The sequence below is a fragment of the Synchiropus splendidus genome, chromosome 10 (genome assembly GCF_027744825.2).
Source record: "Synchiropus splendidus isolate RoL2022-P1 chromosome 10, RoL_Sspl_1.0, whole genome shotgun sequence".
NCBI classification, from domain to species: domain Eukaryota; kingdom Metazoa; phylum Chordata; class Actinopteri; order Syngnathiformes; family Callionymidae; genus Synchiropus; species Synchiropus splendidus.
In genome coordinates this window covers 9,266,219-9,290,157 of record NC_071343.1, presented here as the reverse complement: position 1 = coordinate 9,290,157, position 23,939 = coordinate 9,266,219, and the positions used below count along the sequence as shown (strand labels likewise).

General features: G+C 41.5%; 1 protein-coding gene across 2 annotated transcripts in view; it reads left to right on the top strand.

Moving 5' to 3' along the window:
- Nucleotides 1–23,939, top strand: part of LOC128766242 (receptor tyrosine-protein kinase erbB-4-like) — a 228,639-nt gene that overhangs the window by 178,911 nt on the left and 25,789 nt on the right. Inside the window, exons 16-20 of one of the 2 annotated variants that reach the window (XM_053877738.1) lie at nucleotides 4,370–4,414; nucleotides 6,335–6,467; nucleotides 8,398–8,520; nucleotides 8,850–8,948; nucleotides 12,493–12,675. In XM_053877738.1, the coding sequence (XP_053733713.1) occupies nucleotides 4,370–4,414; nucleotides 6,335–6,467; nucleotides 8,398–8,520; nucleotides 8,850–8,948; nucleotides 12,493–12,675 (583 nt within the window). Of the gene's footprint in view, nucleotides 1–4,369; nucleotides 4,415–6,334; nucleotides 6,468–8,397; nucleotides 8,521–8,849; nucleotides 8,949–12,489; nucleotides 12,676–23,939 lie in introns of both variants that reach the window. The other variant, XM_053877737.1, reaches the window with a different exon arrangement.

Below are 23,939 nucleotides of genomic sequence, written 5' to 3'. Positions count from 1 at the left end.
AATAAAGAAACCATTTCACTTTTTCAGCATTGGCACCACATGACACTAAAAAGTAAATGTTCGAATGCGTTCGAGACAAGATAAGGCATTTATTTTAGTATATATTAAGCATTTTGTAAGACAAGTATTATAAGTAGTACATGTATTATATTTCAAATCATATACGAGATGTGCATGTGTAAGACCAACAACAACAGTGAAAGCTTGAACCACTCATTATTAGTTTTGTCAATGAAGTCCCAAGCTGCTTTTGCCAGTGATGACTTTATTCAATAGTCAACAAGTTTCAGCGAGACGGCGTTTTGTGTCGGATTCCACGGGGAGTTGATGTCATTTCCTTGTGTGTTATTCCTCTCAGGAGTGACAGTCCCCAGCTCACTGGAGCATTGCGATGCGGTTGTAAATGGAAAATACCGGCCTGACACTTTGTCACAGGTACAGCTTCATAAGCAGGGCCACCTCTCAAAAATACAAGCGGGGGGAAAAAAGGAAAGCAAGACAGGCATCAGGACACAGACGGAGGCGAGAAGTAATCCGATCTCTGTATCTTCTTATCATTCGGTGGCGCTACCCAATTTTGGGGAGGCTGTGAAATCAGTCAAGTGTTCTATAAAATGCCAAAAGTGCAGTTTATGGGGTATTTGAAATGTCAACAGATGGCTCTGGGGAAAATGTACAGAAATATATATTTTATCCAAAGAAATCTATGGTCTGATCCCAAGAAGGGTTGAAGAGAAGCTTCAAATACAAATGTCGAGTATTCTGGTGACATGAACTAGGAATGGCTTGATAGCACTTTTTAATGTCAGACACCGGTGCTGATGTCGCAGGCTCGTGCGTCCGCCGATACCAATCTGGTGCTCATGCCGATCCGATCCCTTCATCGCTGTCCTCAGTTAATAATGATGATAATCTCTCCTGAAATACCATATTCGCCGTGCAGCAAATGTCCTGCACCCCTGGAGGAAGAAACAAAACGGCTGACAAAATGATCAAAAATGTGCGATTTTACTTGTTGTTCAAACATGAGTGAAATGTCTTCCGCTGAAGTGAATGTGTGAAGCATCGTACTTTGAAATAGCTTACATTTTATTTTCAGATTTCGGTAATGGCCATCCTGAGAAAAAAACAAAACTAATTTGAAAAATATCATCCCTAAGTTCGAGTAAATCTGTATATAGGTGCCTACTACCCGGGACACTGTCCTGGTCATCTGCCCTTCTGCCAAAGACATTCTCACTGTTCGGGCATCAGATATCGGCTATTCTTTTGTGGACTTTTCTGTCGACACAGAGTCGTCTATGTTTATGCATTGAACCTTTCCCCTCCCACGGCATGTCCTTGTGCCATATGCACGAGGGAAATTGCTTCACGTCACTTGAGCTACGTGGTAGCACTCCTTAAGCATTCACTCTTGAAACTCCATTTGGGGCTGTATTTATACAGGACCACCTCACACCTGTACTCACAGTGAGCACTTGAGTGATGAGTGATGGCCGTATGGTACTATATTTACCAACCCCAGTACCTCTTTGCAAACATCCCTTCCTTTGATCTCTTCATGAACTATACTGTACTGTACCTTACTCCACTGTCCTTGCGTCCTCCCTCCCCACTACTTCCTGTCTGAGCCAGGCCTATCCAGCCTTAGAGTCCAGACACCGCGTTCAAGTCGTTCTTCATCTGTAGGTTGCGCCCTTGGCCCCTGTGCCTCTTTTATGGGTGGTGTGAGCAGCCCATTCCACAGGCGTCATGCCACACGAACACTACCCAAATACTCAATAATGACAGGTCATGGGTCACAGGATTCATCAGCGCTACACTGAGAGAAGACTTGGAGTTGATCCCATCATTTGGGAGACAGCTAACACAGACTCAATCGACTGAGATGATCTTCCCAGTGGGGACACTGCAAGATGCTTTGTTTTTGCTGAGTGGAGGCTAAGGTGCATGTTTGAGAGCATTAATGGGGCGATCTGTTGTTTGCACTGTAGACCAGGAGTAGGGTCACCAAACCCCCCTGGTTTCCCTCCAATGATCAAAAACATACAGACATGGATGACTGTACATACATGTGAGTTTCTGTGTGTGTGAGTGGTCACAGAATGGACTGGTGACCTGTCCATCGTGACCCCCATGTTTCACTTCATGTAGCAGGGATAGGCCTCTGCCCTGAAACTGTGATTGGAATGAGTCATAGATTTTTTTTTTCTTTCTGTGTGCAGTTTTCAGTGAACATGATCAAGTGCTCCATAAAAGTAATACCGAAATACGGAGCCCTGGAAGTGACATGCATGTGTTTATTTTTTTTTGGATGTGACATGCATGACTTTATTTTTTTTTTGCCCGAGATAACAACTATCTCGAGATTATTTTATCTCAAGATACAATCGTAAATGTCAGCGCATGCGTAACTGCCTCTCTGGCAAAGCATTTTGTATACATCCTCCTGGAAGAACTACGTCTCCCATGGCTTCGTAACTGTTCGTCAACAATGTCAGTCACTGTCTGCAAGTCTGTGCGCTTTTAACACTCTGATCAAGTGCCTCAAAATACTCAAACTACTACTCAAAATAATGGCTAAGCTATACGAATTTTGCGTCCCTGGAAGCGACATGCATGACTTTATTTTTTTTCTCCCGAGATAATTTTGTATCTTGGGAGAAAAAAAATAAAGTCATGCATGCCACATGTGGTATTATTTTGAGTAGAAGGCACTCGATCAGACAAGACATTCGCAATATTCTGACTTGCAGACAGCGAATGACAACGTTGACGAACAGTTATGAAGCCTTGGGAGACATAGTGCTTACAGGAAGTAATCGTTTCTCAAGATAAGAAATATCTCGAGATAACTGTTAAAAATAAAGTCATGCACACATCCAAAAAAATAAACCAATGCATGTCACTTCCAGGGCTCCGTACCTAAAGCTTCCACAGGTGGCTTTTCAAACGTGCCAAAAATGACGTTCAGCCAAGACATTAACTCACATTAAATCTTCTGTCGAATTCTTGTCTTTTTTCGCACTTGTTTTTAAGAATTAAAGCAGATTTGCTCCACTACTTTGAGGCAGCAAGCTTTAAATGTATTCAGGGCGAAAGGAATCTCGCTGAGGAATAATAAAACTTCTGAAGTTAGCAGTAGCACTCCATCAGCCGTGAAGTCAAACATGTTGTCAAACTGCAATTTTGCAGTTCGAAATCTAATACTTCTATTAAATTATGGGAGCGTATCAAGAGACGTAGTCGAGGAGGAATGCAAACATTTCTCCAAATATATGATGTGTGTTCTAGGAATTAGAAGCGACGCCAGGGAAATATTAGGCTGTCACTGGAAATATCCAAACATAATTGGTGTGAAATTGCCCACAAAGAACTTCCCTGGGTCCTGCTGTCACGCCAGCTCTGGCCAAGTAATCCCAAGACTTGATGTTGCGTTGTGCACTGCACACATGCGTTTTGTTCTCCTCTGTGATTAAGTGGGTAAGTGATATCATGACTGGATGCTTGAATTTCCTACGTCACATGAGCCAAATCTGGCCTGCAGAGTCAATTTTCACTGTCAATATGGACCTATAAATTCAAATATTTGGCTCACATTTGAATGCAAAACTAATCTAATGGGCCCCGAAAATGCCCTAAAAGATGGAGAGGTGTTCTTTACTTGGAGCGTCTTTGTGTTTGGAGGTAGATTTTATGGAGCTTGTAGAAGCTTAATGCTAAAATGAGCCACCAATAACTAATATAGAGGCTAATATTGCAGTGTCTTTAAGTGTCTTGTTTCCCTTATTGACTGTGAAATACAGTGTGTTACCCATTGTTAAAACTGTGTTGCCCTTTGTGTGATGCAGTTTGACGTCCTCAAGCAAGGACGTCTGCCCTCTAACCTTTGTCTTTGTGAGGACAATTTATAAAATCCCTTTTTTTAGCTTGAATAAGAGGGTTAGTAATGGTTTCAACAAAATATTTCAGTGAAAGACTTTTCTGTGCTAAACGTGGTTTCCTTACCTTGTGAAGTGAAGTTTAAAACCATGCATGAAAGTTGTCGATCTGCTCTACTGTGTGCACAGTATAATTGAGCACGCTCATCTTTTTGGAGCCAGAATCGACAACACCGGTGTCAGGTGTGATTGTTGAATTGCCGTATCCAACCCCCTGGGTGGAGGAGGCAATGGATTAGAAAGACAATACACATTTTGATTTACAAAATTGGCTTCTTATTTACCTCCTGCTGGGAATGATGCAAAAGCTATTGCAAGTTACTCTCATTTGTTTATTATCTAAGAAGAGATCAGGCAGTGATGTTGTTGGGTCTCAGTTGTGCTTCATTTAAATTCGTTCTTTGTTTTTTGCTTTGCTTTTTTTCAAGGTGTATTGGACCCAGGCTGCAGGACTGCATCGGATGGATGGATCGGTATGTTTTGTTTTTTTTTAACGTCATGTGTTTTGCATTGGGAGGCAAGTTGTGTCCAATTCTGTATGACAGCTCATGTAGAAAACGTGTCTCAAATCCATCAGTATCCATCCATACTACTCAACCAAGGTTGGGTCACGGGGGCAGCAGTCAAAGCAAAGAGACCCATACGTCTATTGCCATGAAAACCTCCTTCAGTTCTTTTAGGGTAATTCTATAGTTCCATCGACTTTCCAGGCAAAATAAGAGACATGGTCTCACTATTTTTCCTGGATCTGCCCTGAGGTCCCCTCCCAGGTGGACAAACCCAGAGGACCTCACCAAGGAGGCTCCCAGGAGCCATCCAATGGAGACGCCAGTGCCTCCGCATCTGGCATCTAGCAATACACAGGAGCGCCAGCTCTACTTCAAGTATCTTCTGGATGACCAAGCTTCACATCTCCTCACACAGAGGGAGTTCAGCTACCATCCTTGTCTTCTGGGTCACCCACCAAAGTCAAGGCTTTACAAAAAATGCTTGTTTTGGATGGTGCTCTAGTCAGGTTCAGAGGCCTCGGCGGTCCGTCTGGGGATTCCGAAACTGGCACGGGAAACTTGAAATTAAATGTAAAATGACATAATAGAACGAAATACAATTTTTAAAAAGTAAATGAGGTAAACAACAGCCATTCTAAATGCTTAATAAATACACAAATCTGCCTTCAAATAGGCTTTTTGTGATGCCAAATTGGCACAAGGCGAATTCACGTCTGTTTTAGCACCATTTTTGGGCAGACCTAAATTCTTACCTGCAACTTTGCACCAGAGCGTCGCTTCATGGATTAACACCACGAGGTTCAAGCACTTGACAAAGATAAAAATAAATAACTGTGGGACAAAAAAAATATCCGGATCCCTAAAATACTTGATCCAGACTATTTCCAGACATCGGCCTACGGGATGAAAGGGAAGTGCAGCCGTTGACCCGGTGAGCAGATAAGCTCTTATCTGATGCCTGCCAGCGGTGGATCGGATACATTAGGCACATCCTGCTAACCTCCGGCTTAGCTGCCTCACATCTTGTAAATCTGTTACCTGCTGGAGGTATCGGCTTCTGAGCATGATTGAAAGCGGCTTATCAAAAAGTCATGATTACACTCAGCTGTCAAAGGCCAACAGACTGTACTCCTTTGTAGGGATTTTGTGCCGATCAGATAGACGTGTCAACGACTCACTCCATATTTGATCCCTTCAAAGCTATGTTTTCCTGGTCCGACCTTGCATATTCCCCGACGTGCTTTTCTCTAAAATAACTGATTCAAAAAAATCAGTTATTTTATTCCTCTTTAATGTGCATTTAAAATCCCAAAACATATCTGGAGTGGATTTGCTTTAAAAACATCTGGAAAAAGCAGTGTTTTTTTTTTCAAATTCATGGTTTTATATTTGTTTTAGTCCTTTTACTGCCTTTTCCCAGATGAGTTACAAGTTCATTACCTAGCATCTGTCCAACATTATTGTGAGTTTTTGACCGTGTAAAAACGGTTTCAATTGAAAAAAAAATATTGCATGCTCAAAAGCAAAGTGAGATGATACATTTAAGTCATTTAACATATTTACAATAAACTAAAATAATACATTTTTTAATAATGGCTTTTTATTGTACTTTTTCTGTTTTCTGCTTCTGCTCTTTATGGATTGAATGAACCTTCGGGGCATAAAATAGCCATTATTCCTTGGACAAAAAATGGAATCACAATTACAAAAAGAAAAGTGTTGTTCCATAAACAGAGTCACATTTTCAATGTTCTTTTTCGTTGTTATTTGTTTGGGCTGCTGTTAGCATGTCAATCGCTCACAAAATCCTACAGATTGTAAATGGATTTAGTGCCGTTGGAACGACGCGGTGGCTATTTTTGACTGCTCGTCCCTTCCCTCCAGAACCCCTCTGATTGCGGCTGGCGTGATTGGCAGCCTCTTCATGGTGGTGATCATGGTGCTGGGCGTGGCCGTCTCCGTGCGTAGGAAGAACATCAAGAAGAAGAGAGCCCTCCGCCGTTTCCTGGAAACAGAGGTGACCATGACATAACTTCGAGCTGTCTGGCATGAGCGAGTGAGACTGGCGATACAATGGATTATTATAAGACTGAACGACGGTGTGTTCTACTGGTTGTGCTTCAACCTTGTAATTGATGGGTGTCGTCGAACTTTTGCCTAGAAATAGGACACTGGGGGACAAGATGCACCGAGTAAAACACACGTTGCTTCTCAATGACGATTGTAATTACAGTGCTGTAATTACAATGCTATTTCCTTACGTTATATTGAATTCCCTTTACAGATTTTTTTTTATTTTTTTCAAACAACCTTTCTTTTGCCATAAACACACTTTTCTATATAAGATATAATATATATATTTTTACATGTGTATTTATTCATCCATTTATTTTGCAGAATTGTGTTGCTGAATCTGTCATTGACTCGATCAGCCTTGCTCATTTGTATGAGCTAAACTGATGGAGTATGTCTTTCCCTTGTTCTACATGCGCCGATGCACCATCACGCTACTATTCTTTTACTAGTTTGATGTTCCTCATCCACTCTGAGCATCAGTACTCGATTCTGTCACTGAGTTGGCAGAAATTGCAGCTCGATGTTGTTATTGGAGGTTGTATATCTATTATATATATTGTATTTCCATACATTTTATCTTTAAAAAAAAGAGTTAATTAAAACATAAATAAATCAAAATATTTTGTTGCCTAAAATAGTTATTGAACTGACCTTATTTTCTGTCAAATTTCAACTCACATATATAACTAAAACTGCCTAACTGACAAACTGTACACCGCAAATAATACTGCTTTTATCTGAACGCCTAATACTTGAATTCATGTTGGTAGAACTTGAAACAAATTGCTGACATTTAAGGCCACAATTTCAGTTGGTGCTTTTTTTTCTCCAAAAAAGTTGCTGAATTACTTCATGGCGTTGGGTTAAGTTGGGTTTAGACTGCAGTCCACAATGAAAACAATTGGAGTTTTCTTGGGTTTTCCTTTTACAAAGTGCCTGACCAGTCAAAATGCATGGTCGCACGTTGCTACATCCATGGTCACATAATGCATCATGTTGTCCTGATATTTTGCTGTGAGTAAGAAGGCGTCTAGAAGGCAACATTGAGACCTTATTTTCTGTCACATTTCAACCCACATATATAACTAAAACTGCCCTACTGACAAACACCGCAAATAATACTGCTTTTATCTGAACGCCTAATACTTGAATTCATGTTGGTAGAACTTGAAACAAATTGCTGACATTTATGGCCACAATTTCAGTTTTCAATGAAAACAACTGGAGTTTTGTGTTATTTAAGGCAGCCTACACATCTTTACTTTTTAGCATGAAACACTTGCTACAACACTTTAACCCAACTCAGTAAATTGAATGAACAAACTCCTCTTGGGTTTTCCTTTTACTAAACGCCGGACCAGTCGAAAAGCATGGTTGCACGTTGCTACATCCATGTTCACAAAATGCATCACGTTGTCCTGATATTTTGCTGTGAGTAAAAAGACGTCTGGACGGCAACATTGAGAGCTCAAAGCAGATTAGGTTGCAAGGGAGGTCAGAGGAGTGAAAAAGTGAAGGTCCAGATTCCTTCAGGCGCAGAGATCTGTAAAGAGGCGACTGCTGTGAAGTAAAAACTTGAAGGATCTTTTTCACCAGCTTTTGGTGGTTGTTTTTCCTTCCTTCATGCTGGTAATTAGTTCTCGCAGTCTTATTGATGGGCTGCTACTGCACAATAATAAATAGTGTCTCATAAGCCTGACTGCGCAGCATGATGTTCTGAAAAAATAGGGCGCCCTGGTTCAAAGACATTTTTGATGATGATGATGAAAATATATAAATGCTGGTATAAAGGTGCGTGGAAATGATAACTTACTAATGCAGCCTTTGTATGTAAATTTCCTTCTGTGCTCTGGGCTCTTGTTTTTTTTTAGCTGGTGGAGCCGTTGACACCCAGTGGAACGGCACCAAACCAGGCTCAGCTGCGCATCTTGAAAGAGACGGAACTCAAACGGGTGAAGATCCTGGGCTCAGGTGCCTTCGGGACCGTGTATAAGGTGAATTTTTATGTCTGAGTTCAGCTTTTTCTCAGTTTAATCACTGTTTAAAATGTTACTCAAAATAGTATTCTCTTCCAAAGCTGAGGTAAAGGATATAAGTTGGAGCCACTTTACGCTCAGATTTATGATCACTTACTTTTTGGAGTGCAGAGCCAAGCTGTCACAGAATAGTCTCATCTCACTGTATACACTTGTTTAATGTTGGCTTGAAATGAAGAACTCTGTGCTCTGTGCATTTTTAAAGGCCAAAAAGATGATTATTATATTGCATGAATGGCATTTTCGTTTAGAATAAAAGTTCGCCTTTTTTTAACATGTTCCTAAAGGGCATTTGGGTCCCAGAGGGTGAAACAGTGAAGATCCCAGTGGCCATTAAAATCCTAAATGAAGCTACAGGACCCAAAGCTAATGTGGAGTTCATGGACGTGAGTATGTTTGAAATTCATGATGAACTCTTCAGGTTTGTGTGAAACTGATGATCAAATATCTATGACTTCAGTATGCTTTTTTATTATGATTGTGAGATGCTTTATATATAAGATTTACAGGAATACTTTATGAAAATATTTTCCATGAAGAGCTCTGATGTTAAGTTAGACTCTCCAGACTACTGGCTTCTTGTGTCCTATTTATCAGAAAAAAAGAAAACCTCCACATCTTGTCTCTTTTCAAAAGGAATAAAAAAAAAATTAATACTTGCTAAATGATGATGCAAAGCAGATGAAATTACTCTCATCGACACGCAACACGTACAAATGCAAATCCAGCCACACTCTCATCTGAAGCGACCCAGTTGCGCTCCTGTTTAACACTTCGTCTGACTGTCAGTGGGCTTCAGAGGGACCACGTTTTCAGTGACCTTGACGGCTGAGTTTGTTTGTCTCTGAGCGTTTACAATCCTCGTACTTTGCGCTGAGCTGCCTGTCAAAATATTCGTTTCTTTTCTGTCTTTGAGAGCGACTTCAAGGAACAGTGATAGAGTTGGAATTAATAGCTTCTATGACCTAAATATTTCTCCATTGCATTGCTTCAGTAACAATTTGGAAAACTGCTGTCTTTATTTGGGAGGAATAAGTTCTAATTTTGCCATCAGCTACCTCCACCGATAGCAAAATACAGATGACAAGAGTCTGGGTTTTGTCCCAGAATGTTATCTTGATGCTCAAATCCTTTGAAGGATTGATCACACTCCGCCGAGAGGAAGCTGCAGGACCAGCTACAGCGACTTCCTTCTTCACCTTCTAGGCTGTAAAAAATGTATTAAATAAGTTCAGAACTTATGTGGCTCAAGGCAGGTTAACAGAGGCACTGATGATCACATAACCCTGTTGTGGAAAGTCAAAGATGCACCAGTCGTAGCTTCTCCCTGTTAGTGCTTATTGACTGTCAAACTGTAAATGTTTCCAAAATAAAACTCCCTAGAATAGAAGAATAGAATAGGACCTATTCGGGTCCTATTCTATTCTTCTATTCTAGGGAGTTTTATCCCAACTTGTAATGGTAATAGCATCTTACAAATGGCTAGCTTTGTTGTGCTAACTCCAACTAGCTCCACACAAAACTTCAGTTCATGTCATTTATTTAGTTTAGTAAATGTTAGGATTTATGTTTGGAATCATGTGACCAACCATTTCAAGCTTTTTTTTTTTTTTACAATGTCCTGCTATTACTACTGGCACCTGCTGTCCCATTGAGCTCATTTGACCAGCAATAATTGATCATTCAAAAGCCAGACGCAGCTTGCTGCAGACACTATTTGAGCACAACATTTAGCTGTTTGCAGCAGAATAATTTGGGTAAAAATTAAAGTCGGATTTCAAGTGGGAATGGGGGAAGTCAGTGCCTCTCTCAGGGCTTTATGAGTTCACCATCTGCAATTCATCCTGGCTCTCTACTCCATTTAAGGAAGTATTTCCCTGCCATCATCTGATGAGAACCATGCCCTCTGATTCGAGTCACTGATCCGATCCTTGTAGATTACCAACCGTTCCAGTCACTGTTCTGAAGCAAACACAGCTACAAAAGAATGGTTTTGAGGCTTCTGGGCCGGTTGATGATTTTTTTTTGCTCTTATCACATTCTTTCACAGTTGGATGTTGCATGTTTTTTTTCTCCCCGAGAGTCACCTCTTATTACAAACTCCAGTGGTCAGGAGGCTTCCGCTTGCTTTAGCAGAATGGGATCCTCGTATGACTTTTGGCACATCAACATGATGACATCATTGTTTTCCTGAAAGGCCGTGCTGCGTGTGGGCTGAGTCTGCCAATACCATGCTGGAGAGGCCTCACACACTTTCATGAATAAACAGATTGCGTGTACAGTATAGGCAAAGAAAATGAGGATGAAATTAAGGCCATTGAGGACATTACACAGTGGAAGACTCACTATTGTACGTCATGATACAAACATGTAAACAGACCTCTCTCTCTCGCTCTCTCTATATATATATATATACATATATATAGATAGATAGATAGATAGATAGATGGATGGATAGATAGATAGATAGATAGATAGATAGATGGATGGATGGATAGATAGATAGATAGATAGATAGATAGATAGATAGATAGATAGATAGATAGATAGATAGATAGATAGATAGATAGATAGATAGATAGATAGATAGATAGATAGATAGATAGATAGATAGATAGATAGATAGACAGATCAATAGATAGATAGATAGATAGATAGATAGATAGATAGATAGACAGATCAATAGATAGATAGATAGATAGATTATTTAACCTAAAGCTCTTTTAATGTCTGGAACATATTTGCATAAGAATTTCAATTTTATTCATCCTTTCATACTTGCTGCGACGTGTCATGTGCGATCAGTGGACCAGGAACTTGTGCACAGGAGTCCTGGGCCGCTGCGCTGCGCTCCCGTTCCCGAGCACTATTTTCCTGCAGCTCCCAGCTGCACACCTCAGTTTTCTGGGAGTTTGAGAAGCTATTTTTGAACAATGTTGTCTGGCCAGACAGCGATCAGACCCTTTACTGCCCAGCATTTATCATGTTTGTACGGAGTCACACAAATAGTTTCCAGCATTTAGCGCCGAGTCGCCTTAGGCGAGAAGCTCACCACCCGCTGAGAGTTTCCAGAGACAAAGTGCAGGTCTCCAGCCGGGATCAATTCCGCGCCTTGTGTTCACATCTCGGACTTCTGAGCCAAAAGACCTTAGTCTCGAGACAGAACCCGCATTGTGAAAGCACTGTTACATACGTTCTGTGTAGTATGGAAAGCAAACTGTTAAATTCAATTAAAAAGATTAAATGCTTAAAAATGTTTTCGCGTTTTTTTTTATAATAATAATAATAATGAACTCATTGAAGTCCCACCACTAATATATATATAACTGTATATATCTTATCCAAAATATCAGATATTCCCACCAACATGCATTAAACAAGCATGTTTCTTTCTTTTTAAATCTTCTTATGTTTAAGCCCCAAAGCACGTTCAGGAAATCTGGTGTAGTATCCATGAAGATAGATTCATGGATGAGACTTTGAAAATACCAAAAAGCTTAGATTGTGCCTGCATATTTATGCACCTCGGCTCACAGATTGCCATGTGCAGGAGACATTTTAAAATACCACATCCTATTCATGGTGTTAGGTTTAAGGCTCGAGGATTTATGTGAAGTGCCTACAAGCAAATAGTAAGGGCGACTATCTCCATCAGCCGTTTTACGCTCCTCCACTGCCGAACTTCAGCTCATGATTATGGATGGAAGAGTTGTAATCCCTGAGTCACATAAATCCAGGTCTGTGTCAGCGTTATGTAAACATACACTCACTGATATTGACTGTCACCAGTGCAGCAACCACATCATCTTGAGGAAAAAAACAAGACTCTGGATGGCAAAAAAACGAACCATCTTTTATTGTCCTGTAAATATCAAAAGGTTACTTGCTTGTGTCAACGTTGCCTGAGGGAAAACATGTCTCACCCAGGAGGCCCTGATCATGGCGAGCATGGAGCACCCACACCTGGTGCGTCTTCTGGGCGTCTGCCTCAGTCCCACCATCCAGCTGGTCACACAACTGATGCTGCATGGCTGCCTGCTTGACTACGTCCACGAGCACAAGGACAACATCGGATCCCAGCTGTTGCTCAATTGGTGTGTCCAGATCGCAAAGGTAAGCATAGAAATGTTCTCATTTGTTTATGTAGTGGTGCAGTGACGTTTACACTGCTGCTCTTATCGGTACTGTGTCTTATTGATCGCACTGGCAGGCTGTACAGCTGGACTTTAAATTGTTCATTACCTCCGCTGTGGAGGTTCTGTTTATGCAAGGGCTCATCTTCCTGGCTGTCCAAGTTATGGACGGATTTCAATGGAATTTGAATTTTTTTGATAACTCAGACTAGCTACAGATGCTTACATTTTAGAGGCCCCAGCCTTGACTGACTTTCTTCCATCCAGCAGCAGCATTGCAGAACTGCACTTTCAGAATCACAGTCTAGGTGCCGCTCTTGCAGAGCCAGAGGTGGGCGCAGCTATAAGTTTTCATCTCAGAAATGATAGAAATAGAGCTTCACTTTTTTTGTTCTTTTTTTTTTTCGTTTTACCATCTCAAATCAAATGTCAGAATGATAACGTAAGTTCTATCAGATCAAAACTTTATTTTTACAGTGACAAATATCATGGTCAAGAGGCTCATCCTCCAAACCAGAAATCTCTTGTGAACACACGATACAAAGTGGAAACGTCACAACAAGTGGCAGACACGACTTGCAACATTTGAAGTTAACTGTCTTTTTTTCCAGAGGAATCTTGATAGAAACACTATGATAACTAAATGACAGGCGCACATTGGCTGCTTCCACAACCCAAATTCATGCATGAAACGGGTGAGAACTGCGGAGGAATGGACTGAGATTTAATACTCATGATTAAAAAGTCGCGTTTTTCTGTCATCGATTCAGTAAATGTCAAAACTCTGCCTGTGCTTCCTTGTTTCTCTGTCAGATCGCTTCTTGACTGGCTACTTTTCTATGCCACAGTTCAAGTTGGGAGCGATCGGCTCTCCGCACGCACAAGTTTGTTGGTTGCACATATTGAACATGGTAAATATTTATTGTCGGCCATGACTATTTTCAGAGCTTATTTGGACGGATTTACTCGTAACGCACCCCAGACATAAGGATTCTGTTTCCGGGTTATCTTCAAAATACTCAGGGATTTACCGTCCTCAGTCAGGAAAGAGGAGAATCTGGCGAAAAATAGCTGCATTATCTTTATTTGAGTGGCTCTCTTTGGTCTACCATGGTTGCTCACCTCCATTACTGTTTTCCAGGAGAGTGTCTATTCCGGTCTCCCTGTTTTTCCTTGACTTTCACTCTGGAGTGCCGCCCTGTTCTGGTTCTAAGAATGTAGTTCTGGAACTGCAGTTCTGAAATTACAGTGCTAACGGTACTGCCACCTGATATTATATGGTTATATACACAAAATAAATGTTGGACAATATTGTTGTCACTGGAGAATATCACAATATGGTTGGAACTGAGTTGCTTGGCAGCTGTTTTGTGATTTCATTCACTTGCAGATGCAATTGGCTCTTTGTGTCCCTGACAGGTTTTCTTTTAAAGATCGTTGGATGAGGATGTTGTTTTCTGTTGACTGCAGATGGACGTCTCATCTTAATAGTGTTTCCAAGATGTTGAGCACAAAGCTCGACAGATCACAAACAGACTCAATTCAAAAATACAAGTCTTAAACCAGACAGGATTATTGTTTATTTTTTTAATCTGACCGTGGTATAATATATCATAATGTTGCTTCACTTGTTGCAGTGCATTATGGGACTCATGAATATCTGCCTGGAAGAAGACTGCAATGCATCATCATAAAAGTGTTTTTTGCATATTACATTCACAAGACAATAAGTTCTCCGAGTGTTCACATGAAGAAGGTCGGAACACATAGGGAGCGCGTGTTCCATGATAATAGAGCATTGACATGACACAGCCATTGCAGCAGGATTTAATATCTAGCTGAACATTTCCAGAGGCGAGTTCTCCTGGGCCTGCTCCCCATGGAGGAAAACCATCTGTTAAACTTTGGGCCACAGCTAGTTTCACACCACATTCATCACACAGCAAAGCAATCGGAGAATAAGCGCGACTCCTCTCATGTTGACAAACTTCCCATGCTGCCTGTAACAAATCTATCGTGGTATGGGATTATCACTCCAATTACCACTGAGAGTGATGATACATGAATAAATATATGTCTGCTGCGAACAGTTGTTGCCATGAGGAAATGTATAATTTATTGAGGACGTGATAATGTTTTATTTATTTCGCTCGAGTGTGTATATAGGTGAATGTTGCCCATGTTGGCTGGAGCCAAGATATTGGCCTCAATTCATGTAAAATCATGTATAAAGAGTCATAATCAAACCTTTGTTGTTATGATTTCGGAAGGAGGGAACCAAGTGCAGGAAGTGCTGGTCGACAGAAGGCAGGAGAGATGAGAGTAATTTACTTAAATGAATCGATGGATGAAACAATAAATCAGACAAACAACGTGAACAAAAGACGTCGTAACCCGAACGCATTTATATCTTTGCTACAAATTCCCACATTGACACTTCATTAATCAGAATGCATTATATATATATCTATATATCTATATATATATATATATATATATAGATATATAGATATAGATATAGATATATACAGTGGTACCTTGGTTTTCGAACATCCCGGAGTTCGAACAAAAATTTGTAGATTTTTTTGCTTCTGATTTTGAACAAAAATCCAGAACTCAAACGCCCCCTAAAAAAGCCTGAAAAAGCATAACGTGCGTGGACCGATCGATCGGCTGACCGACGACGCGCTTTGTTGTTGTGTATAACGCAGCCCCTGTATGCAGACGTGTAGCTACATTTACTGACTGTTTTTTCTTCATATTGAGGTGTAAAACCTTTCCTGTCTCCACACTGGACCGTGGTAGAGTGTCACAGGGGAGGTGCTCGCTCTCCACACCTCCACTCCAGGGTTTGATGTCCTGTTGTGGGCTGGAGCTGGGACAGGGATGAGGCGAGTCTGGGACAGAGCTAAGTTACTTGGTTTATGACTTTGTCACAGCCAAACTGCACAGAAGCGCACATTCAGAGCTGGACACGCACCGGGCACCTCTTCACTTCTGGAGAGACGTCACTCACTCGGCAACCCCTCCCACATGCAGCGGCCACACACATAGAGGAACAGCGCACCTGCAGCAGACACTCTACATTCACTCCTACAAAAGACTATTTTAAGGCTTGGAATGCATGATTTCTTTCTCCATTCCTTGTAATGGGAACAATTGTTTCAGATTTCGAACAAATCGCTTCTCGAACAGCCGTCTGGTACGGATTGTGGTCGAGAACTGAAGTACCACTGTATTACTAGTAATGCTTAAACATGTACTAGTATGACTGAAAAATTTCCAACAGAGTAGTAGAAAAACATTTATTTCATTTATTACATAAACATTTTGAGAATGTACATAAATGTGAAGTGGCATGTACATCAACATACACTGGTTTTACGAGGCTCACAACCCTTTTACTGTCTGCGCTGAAATTCCCCGCGGCCCTTAATCTCAGTCATGGCAGCTGTAGATTAATAATGGAGTGATCTAGTGTGAATCCTGCTAATGAGCTGGTTCATCAGTGCTATGATGCATACATGTTCCGTATAGCTCCACTCTAACCTATGACTGTATCAGTCTCAGCTCATTATTCTGCTCGAGTTGTGCCATTTTTCTCGGCCCCTTCATCTTGACGTCCATTTTACTCTGTGTAACCAAGACTAAAAATAACTTTAAACTCTTTTTGGTATCTGTAGAGAACAGTGGGAATTTCAGTTTGCGTTTTAGGGTTTTTTAACACTCTGATAGAGCCACGGATTGTTCGACCAGAAGTGCCCCTCAGCTCAACAGGACGTATAGCTCTCTCTCTCTGTCTACACAGACTGCTGCTATGTGTTCACCATGAATGTAAATGCATGAGCTCAGGTGCCAGCTTGTTGACTCTCAGCCGTGCAGGAAAGATGCCAGCATGACGACAACTTGGAAGCACTTCGCTTTCAATTAGTCACCTGCCTCTGTAGATCCTTCCAACACCACCTTGCTGGACCCCCCCCCCACCGTGCGCCTGCCCATACGGTTGCACCAGTGTGTGATGTCCAGGGGACAAGTTCAAGCGCAGTGCCAAACTGTGACATCACACTGGGGCCGGCCAGCTGAGAGCAATATGGTTTCGTGCTATGGATGGTGGGAAACCTTGGATTTTCCTCCACGTCCTGGTACGCATTAAATGTTGTTTATCATTACGCGATGGCAAGAAATAGGGAAATACAATCCCCTGTGCTTTTGTAATTAAAATGCTCACTTAAGTGTGACCATCCCTTCCCCAACACACATCCACGACATCATTAACCATTGTAATTATCTCAACACTGCCCTATTCCGCTTCACTTCAGCTGAAAAATATGATGGTGTTCATGGCTGAACATGTTAATACACTTTTGGTGAAAGTCAAACGGGTTGTTAGAACCTAACAGTGGAATGGCCTGGACTTTACGTTGGGTGGAAGTGTGTCAAGTACCTACAGTTTTACCCCTAATTTCCACTAGATATGGTGGTGCAGGGAGGGAGGGAGTTGACACAGAACCGCACCAGAGTTTTCTATTTCCACTGGGAACAGGTACAAACAAGAGGAATGGTGCTCAGTCACAAGAGAATCGTGATTACACGACGATTGTCTGTCGCGCGGCACTTTGCGGTTGAAGGAGGCAATGCCTTTATAGAGTCTATGACAAGTGTCATGAAGAATGGGCCGACGCTGGACCTCCAAAATTAATAACTCGGTGTCCAGGTTGTCGGAGAAGACGCGCTCCGTTAACCGCTTCAGAGTCACGTTCGCCGGTGATGACGTAAAGTTTACATCGCTCTTTCACTATAAAATGTGAACGACATCTATTCGTTGTGTTTTAATACGTATGTTTCCTGGGTTCACTTTGCTTTTCGCTGGCGGATTTCCTGTCTGAAAGAGTGTCTCCGATGGCCCTTTGGCAGCGTGCCGCACTCGAAGGAAGTCGATAAAACAGAAACAATTTATTCATATTGAAAAAAACTCTGTCTCCGCACTGCTTCTGACATCTGGGGTTTTGGGGTAAAACAGCCGTCAAACCAAGTAGCCTTTTGTTGATATTTGACCATGGCGGAGGATAACTCTACTCACCAGCTCTATATTGCTTCCTGGATTTTTTTTCCCATTCAAAGGTAAAATTCTGATTTCGACAGAGCAAGTTTCTGCTTCTAGCTCCGCCCCCAGTGACATGGCTTTTATACTAGTGTTGCCTATTTGCATCAGCATGTCACAGACCCCAATATAAGGACTGTGTAAAGTTGGAGATGGAGGTACCAGCTAAGAGGTGAAGAAGAAGACCACTTTTTATGGACATGGACCGAGTTAACCTCAATGACTATTTTTATAGAGACGTGTGGATGATTAAAGTCTCCCCTTTTCAGAGGAAGACATTGTTTTACTCCCCATCACCCTCTCACAATATCTGTCAACTAGTTTTTAGTTTCTGATTTGAAAAATACTGAACTAAGTTCTCGTTGCGGTACTGTTCAAGGGAATACAGATTGTCTGATTCCTTCTCGGTCAACCAAGGTAGCCAAGACGATCTCGCTCGCACAGTCACGTAGTGCACACGTTCAAAGGCTCGGAGGAACAGGCCGAACAATACTGATAGAAAAACCTCTCCCGACTGCAAGATCAGCTTCAGCTGCACGCACCAGTGTGCGTGGCTCAATAATGCAGGTGTGATCGCGCCCTGTACAGACATGGAATACTCAATGGATTCTCGTGATTATTTGTGTTTTTATTGTTGATTTAATACAATGAGTCTTTAATGCAATGGATTCAATAGTCATTTATAGTATTATTGAGGGGAAATGACTTTGAAAATACCAGAAATATTGAAACAGGACTCAAAGTTCCTGTCAAACCTGACAAAAAAGTCCGGGCATGAGGTGTTGTCTCACCCCAAAATGAATTCCTTTTTTGTCCACTTTAATTTTGTATTTGTGTGAAATCCCCAACTGACTTCACTCAGGAGCCCCAAGAATTATTTTAGGTAAAAGCAACAAGTCCCGTATTACTTCCTTATTGACTGATAAAAGCCCTCCGGTGTCCATCAAGAGGCTCAGCTAGAAAATAGATACACTAACTGCTGCTGGTTATAAAAAAAAAGTATGTTCCAAAACGAAACCTTTTGTGACTTAATATTTGTTTGGGAGTGTAAGTTCTTTGGCAGTTTTATTATTCCCTACAGTCATCCATATTTTATGCAGCGTTACTTGGTTGCACTTATTTTCATATGAACTGCAAATGACCGTGAGGAAATGGAACATTCAATCACTGATAAAGGAGAAAGAAAATATTTAGACGTTCTGAGGGCAAGATAACCATCAATTGTTGTCGTTGAAAAGTCCAATGAAAGCCATCATTCTGTGCGTCACTCTGAAAGTTACAGCTTCATTGACACGCCGCCAGCTAGTGAAGGGCTCATTGAGCCGTGGATTGCTCACTTATGATGCATCTGATTGTGTCTGTCATTGTCATTACTTACTTTATAGTTCATTTCTTACAGAAGGAATGTCTGTTGTGTTGTTGAACTTGTTGCATCTTCACTCTGTCTGCTATAGATCTCTTCTGAAGAATGAAAAAATGGCTGGAAATAAGTTGTATACTGAGCTGATTATGGTTTCCGGAGTATAGAGCCACCGGAATATTAGATGCAAGCACTACATTTATGAAGGGACATAGATCTTGTTCACACAGGCCACACCAGTCTAGAAGCCGCGGGTGCAGTGGAGCTGTCTGCACCGTAGAAATGCCACCCAGCTTAAAAATGCATGGGGATCACGGAGACTGACTCGTCAAACTAACTGGGCAATGTTCTGAACTTTGAATCATGAACTCCTCACATCTTTTATTCACAATAAATTGCTTGAAATGTGCTGTTTTCGCCCGTGTGTCCGAAGTTCCGACACCACAGCCGGTCACAGCTGCTTTTTGCCTCTGGTTGGCTCTGTTGGTGGAGCTCCGGAAACGCGGGCAAAAACGGATTATGACGGCTTTAAGGTCAATAAAACGCCTGTGATTTCATTGGTTTGATGTGACAAGGCTCAATATTTTGGCAGCATGACGCTCTGTAAAATCCATATATTAGCCACGGCATTGTTTATATTCTTTATGTATAAGTGACAGGGTTCAGACCGCGAGAAACGAGTGGCATCTTACAGTCCAGAAATTACGGAAAATCTATTCCCTACTGTCTTAAATAAGCAAGTAATTACTTGCTTATTTACGGTTATTACACTGCATTTGTGGTGTTGTTTAGAGTGAACTTTTGTTGACTATACTAGAGTAAAATCTAGTCAGTCTCAACAAGACGCTCATAAACACAATATTCTGTATTATGCTGTGAATACACTCATGAATATGTAGTTTATTTAGGGTAATAAATGTTCTTTAGTCTAAAGTGTGACTGAAAAGAAGGTTTAGATCCTGAGAAGATGATTCACGGCTGGAAGCCAAACGGATAAACCATGACATCGTTGGTGGGCAGGATGTATTCAACAGTCACATCAGTAAAATATATCGGCCTGTTCACGTCGATTTATTCATCCTGTTCATTATCCTCGATATCAACCCAACATCAAAAGTTGTTGAATGAAAACATATGGTTTTATTCCCGCAAAAAAAAAGGCTTGTCATTTTGTCTGTGTGTTGTATACTTCTGCCTGAAGAACACTTTATAGCACCCTCCCACTAGAACCAGAGGCCTTACCCTGCAGACCAGGGTAAACTTCACCTCCTCAAAACACCGTGAGAACGAACACCAGCTTTTTCATGGCTACTTACTGATGCCTCATACATTTTATTTTTAGGAAAAAGCCCCCCGAAATAAAGCGCAGACATTAAAGCCCATCCTGTAGGCGACATTACAGCTCAAATCAAGCGCAGTTTACTCTAGAGGTGTCTCCTCACCGTTTCATAACTCCCACCCCTTCACAAACAACCTGAGGCGATCTCATTGCTTTTTACTAGAAATACTTTGCTGCCTACACCACAAGTTTCCCTATAGCAGATATCTGGGAAAAAGCTGTCTCCCTATCACAGACTCAGCGGCATCTATTAAACAAGTTGTGCGTGTCCTGCCTCATGGAGCTGATGGCAGTGCATCACTCATCCAGGAATATACCAGAAATAACCAAGCTTTTGACTGTATTAAAAACAGTCCGAAACTGGGCACAGAAACTATGTAAGGTGCCAAAAACCAGCTGCCATTTGGCTTCAAACTTAATAGAAAGATACAGTTGAGTGAGGGAAATGGAGAACCCCAGTCGCAGGTGAAGTCCATGCCAAAAACATTAACATACCCATCTGGTGTCAGTTTCGTCCCCCACTCACACTCAAGCCATTGTCCTGTTGCCTCCCTTCTTTGGCCTGCAGTCTCTTTCAGGACAAGGTCATGTTGTTGGCATATGTTAGGAAAGTGCCACCTGATCCCAAAGGTGGCTGTAGGGCCTTGGCACGAGCGCGTTTTGGCATGGCTACAGTGGAAGCTCGAGTGAGCCTGCTTGAATCTCATAAAAGTTCCATCCTTTGAATGATTTGAAGAGCGCATTCGACTGCATCTGACTGGGTCTCGTCTCCGTCGTGCTGGACGATGGCAAATAGATGTGTTTTGTATTCTCTTTGGTCTTGAATTTTGTCTTGGTCTTGGCCCTCCTCATCTTGGTTAGGCTGGACTACAACACTAGGAATCAGCAATGTCAACCAAGGTTTACTAGTGTTCCGTTTTCCTCCTTATCAAGAGCACCAAAGTGTCATTCTTTGCACCAAAATTCAGTCCATCTTTAAGCGCCACCGTCACAAAGTTGCGATCGTCGCAGCATTTAACATGCCAAGCTGCAACTATAAAGCCTGATGTAGTTACTGCTTTGCACAAGCAGATGGCAGACACCTGTATCTATAGTCTGAGCAACATTCGAAGGTGTGTTTTGAGAGACCAAACACCGACAGTACTGTTTGAGATGAGGGAATTTACTCCCCTTCCAAACATCTCATTTACAGTATGCCTTAAGCCAACCAAAATTTAAAGCGCCTATATTGTTATCAATAGTGACGGGTTCATGAGGCTTCATGAAACAGTGTCCTCATTTTCAGAGATGGCACTGGCTCTTCTAAATTCTTTGTATTTGAGCAACCATTTAAATGGACCTTCACTGCATTTTTAAACTAAGGGCGTCACTTACTGAGCTCTGAAAAGAAGGAAATTGTTTCATGAAGCCCCACTAGTTATCAGTGTGCTAATGGGAGTAAAAAATATATATAGAAGCTATAAATTTTCTTCCGCATTATTTTACAAAAGAGAACTCTTCAACCATTTGAGTTTTTTTTTCTTCCTCTGCATCATAGTGGTTTTTATTTGACTCCTTGTTTCTTGTTTTCACTTGCTCTGTGGGTGTTAAGGTCAAAGCATTTGGATCATGCATGAATTCATAGGAATCAAAAGTCGGAGCGGAACTATTATCTCCGCGCTTACCTTTCTCTCCCGCTTGTTTCCCCTTGTTTACGGCTACACATTACATTTTGTACTCATTAGGATTCACGCTCATTTCCATATTCGGAACAAAGGTTCCACTGACACAAAATTCTCCAGTGCTTCGGAGATTAATCCTGCTTTTCCGTCAAATGACTTATTCATGAAACATGTATTCTTTAATTAGACAGAGACGCGACTGAATGATATGAGAGTGTCATTAAGGGCAGCATTTACTATTCATCAATTCAATTTTCCATGACGGTGTAAAATAGAACATTATTTTGCTTTCTGCCTGACAATGCTCTGCCTTTTTTTTTCCAAGTGAGGAATAATGACATTTCTGCGGATGCTCATTGCTGATGTGAGTTGCAGCGCCGAGCCTGTCTGCTGTTGACTAATGATGTCTTCTGATAATGATAGTTCTTGTTCTGCTTCAGCTCTGCTCTGCTTGTGTAGGTCTCAGCCCTTTGTCAGGCTGAGAGACTGTGTGCCACATTGTGCGCTTGTTTTGTCAGTGTTAAACTCATGATAACCAGCTTAGATTGTTGGAATTTTTAAAGCAATATCATTAAACGGAGAAAAAATATTTTGGCTTGACTGAGTCCTACTTCCTTGATGGGAGGGAGAGAATCTCCAGTCTTCTCTCCACCCTCTGTTGACACCAGATGGAGATGTGGCGGTTCATGACGGTGTCCCTGTACGGAGCGATAAGGACGGCCCGAGGAAAGTGGTTTCCTCTCATTCAGCTTTTTTCACCTGAGCTGCAGAGTTTGGAGACCAGAAAGGACAACTGTTACTCTGCACCCACCGGAACCTGTGGAGTGAACCATCTGGTCTTTTTAGCAAAGTTACCCATGGTCCACATCACAACCCACCTTGCAGTCTCAGGTTCTGTCATCGTTCCTGCACATCAGACCCATGACATACATACTTAAAGAATCCTAACTAAAGGCTGGAGATGTGAAGCTGGTTAGTCTTACAGTACATTCCCACCAAATGTGATGTAATAGAGACTGTGCTACAGAATGGGGTCGACAGGATTTTAGCTTCAGCGCATACAAGTGACGAGTTTCAAGAGACATTTGTGGCAATAAACGCTGAAGTTGAAAAGTCGGAACTCTGGCAACAGGTCGCAACGTTTAACTAATGTGATTTTTGCCGTGCCATGTGCAGAGGCGCCAGTTGGTACAGTCTGCTGTATAATGTTTGAACTTGAGTGACGAATTCAATATCCCATCATTTCTAAAGCAAGAGCGCCATCTAGTGGCCTGTGAAAATTAGGACCTTGTTTCATCAACCATGCAATGTGTCACGATACCTCATCTACCCATCACTAGCTATAACTACTCATGGTTGAAATCTGGCTAAAAAACGGAATCACCAGCAAGACATGTCGATATGACCTACTGTACCAAGGCTTGTGGTCAAGTTTGGCACTTCAACAGGCAAGAAAGTGGAGATCATAAATGTCAAGAGAAGAGAAATTGTATGCACATACTGTAGAGGGGAATTTCATGAAAGATGGGTGAATTTCTGTATTGGAATAGTAGGATATGTATTTGAAAGATGTCCACAAAGAAACCTTGCTGAAATTCACCCCTCCATTGAAATGGACATTACATTAATTGTTTACTCTGATGAATTGATTTCACCTTTAAAGGAATGCCATTCAACACGACTTGGTCTGCATCTGCCTATGTGCTCCATAAAGCTGTAGTTAGTTTTAGAGCGTCAATTTAAACGTGTTAAAGTACAGTGGTACCTTGGTTCTCGCCCACAA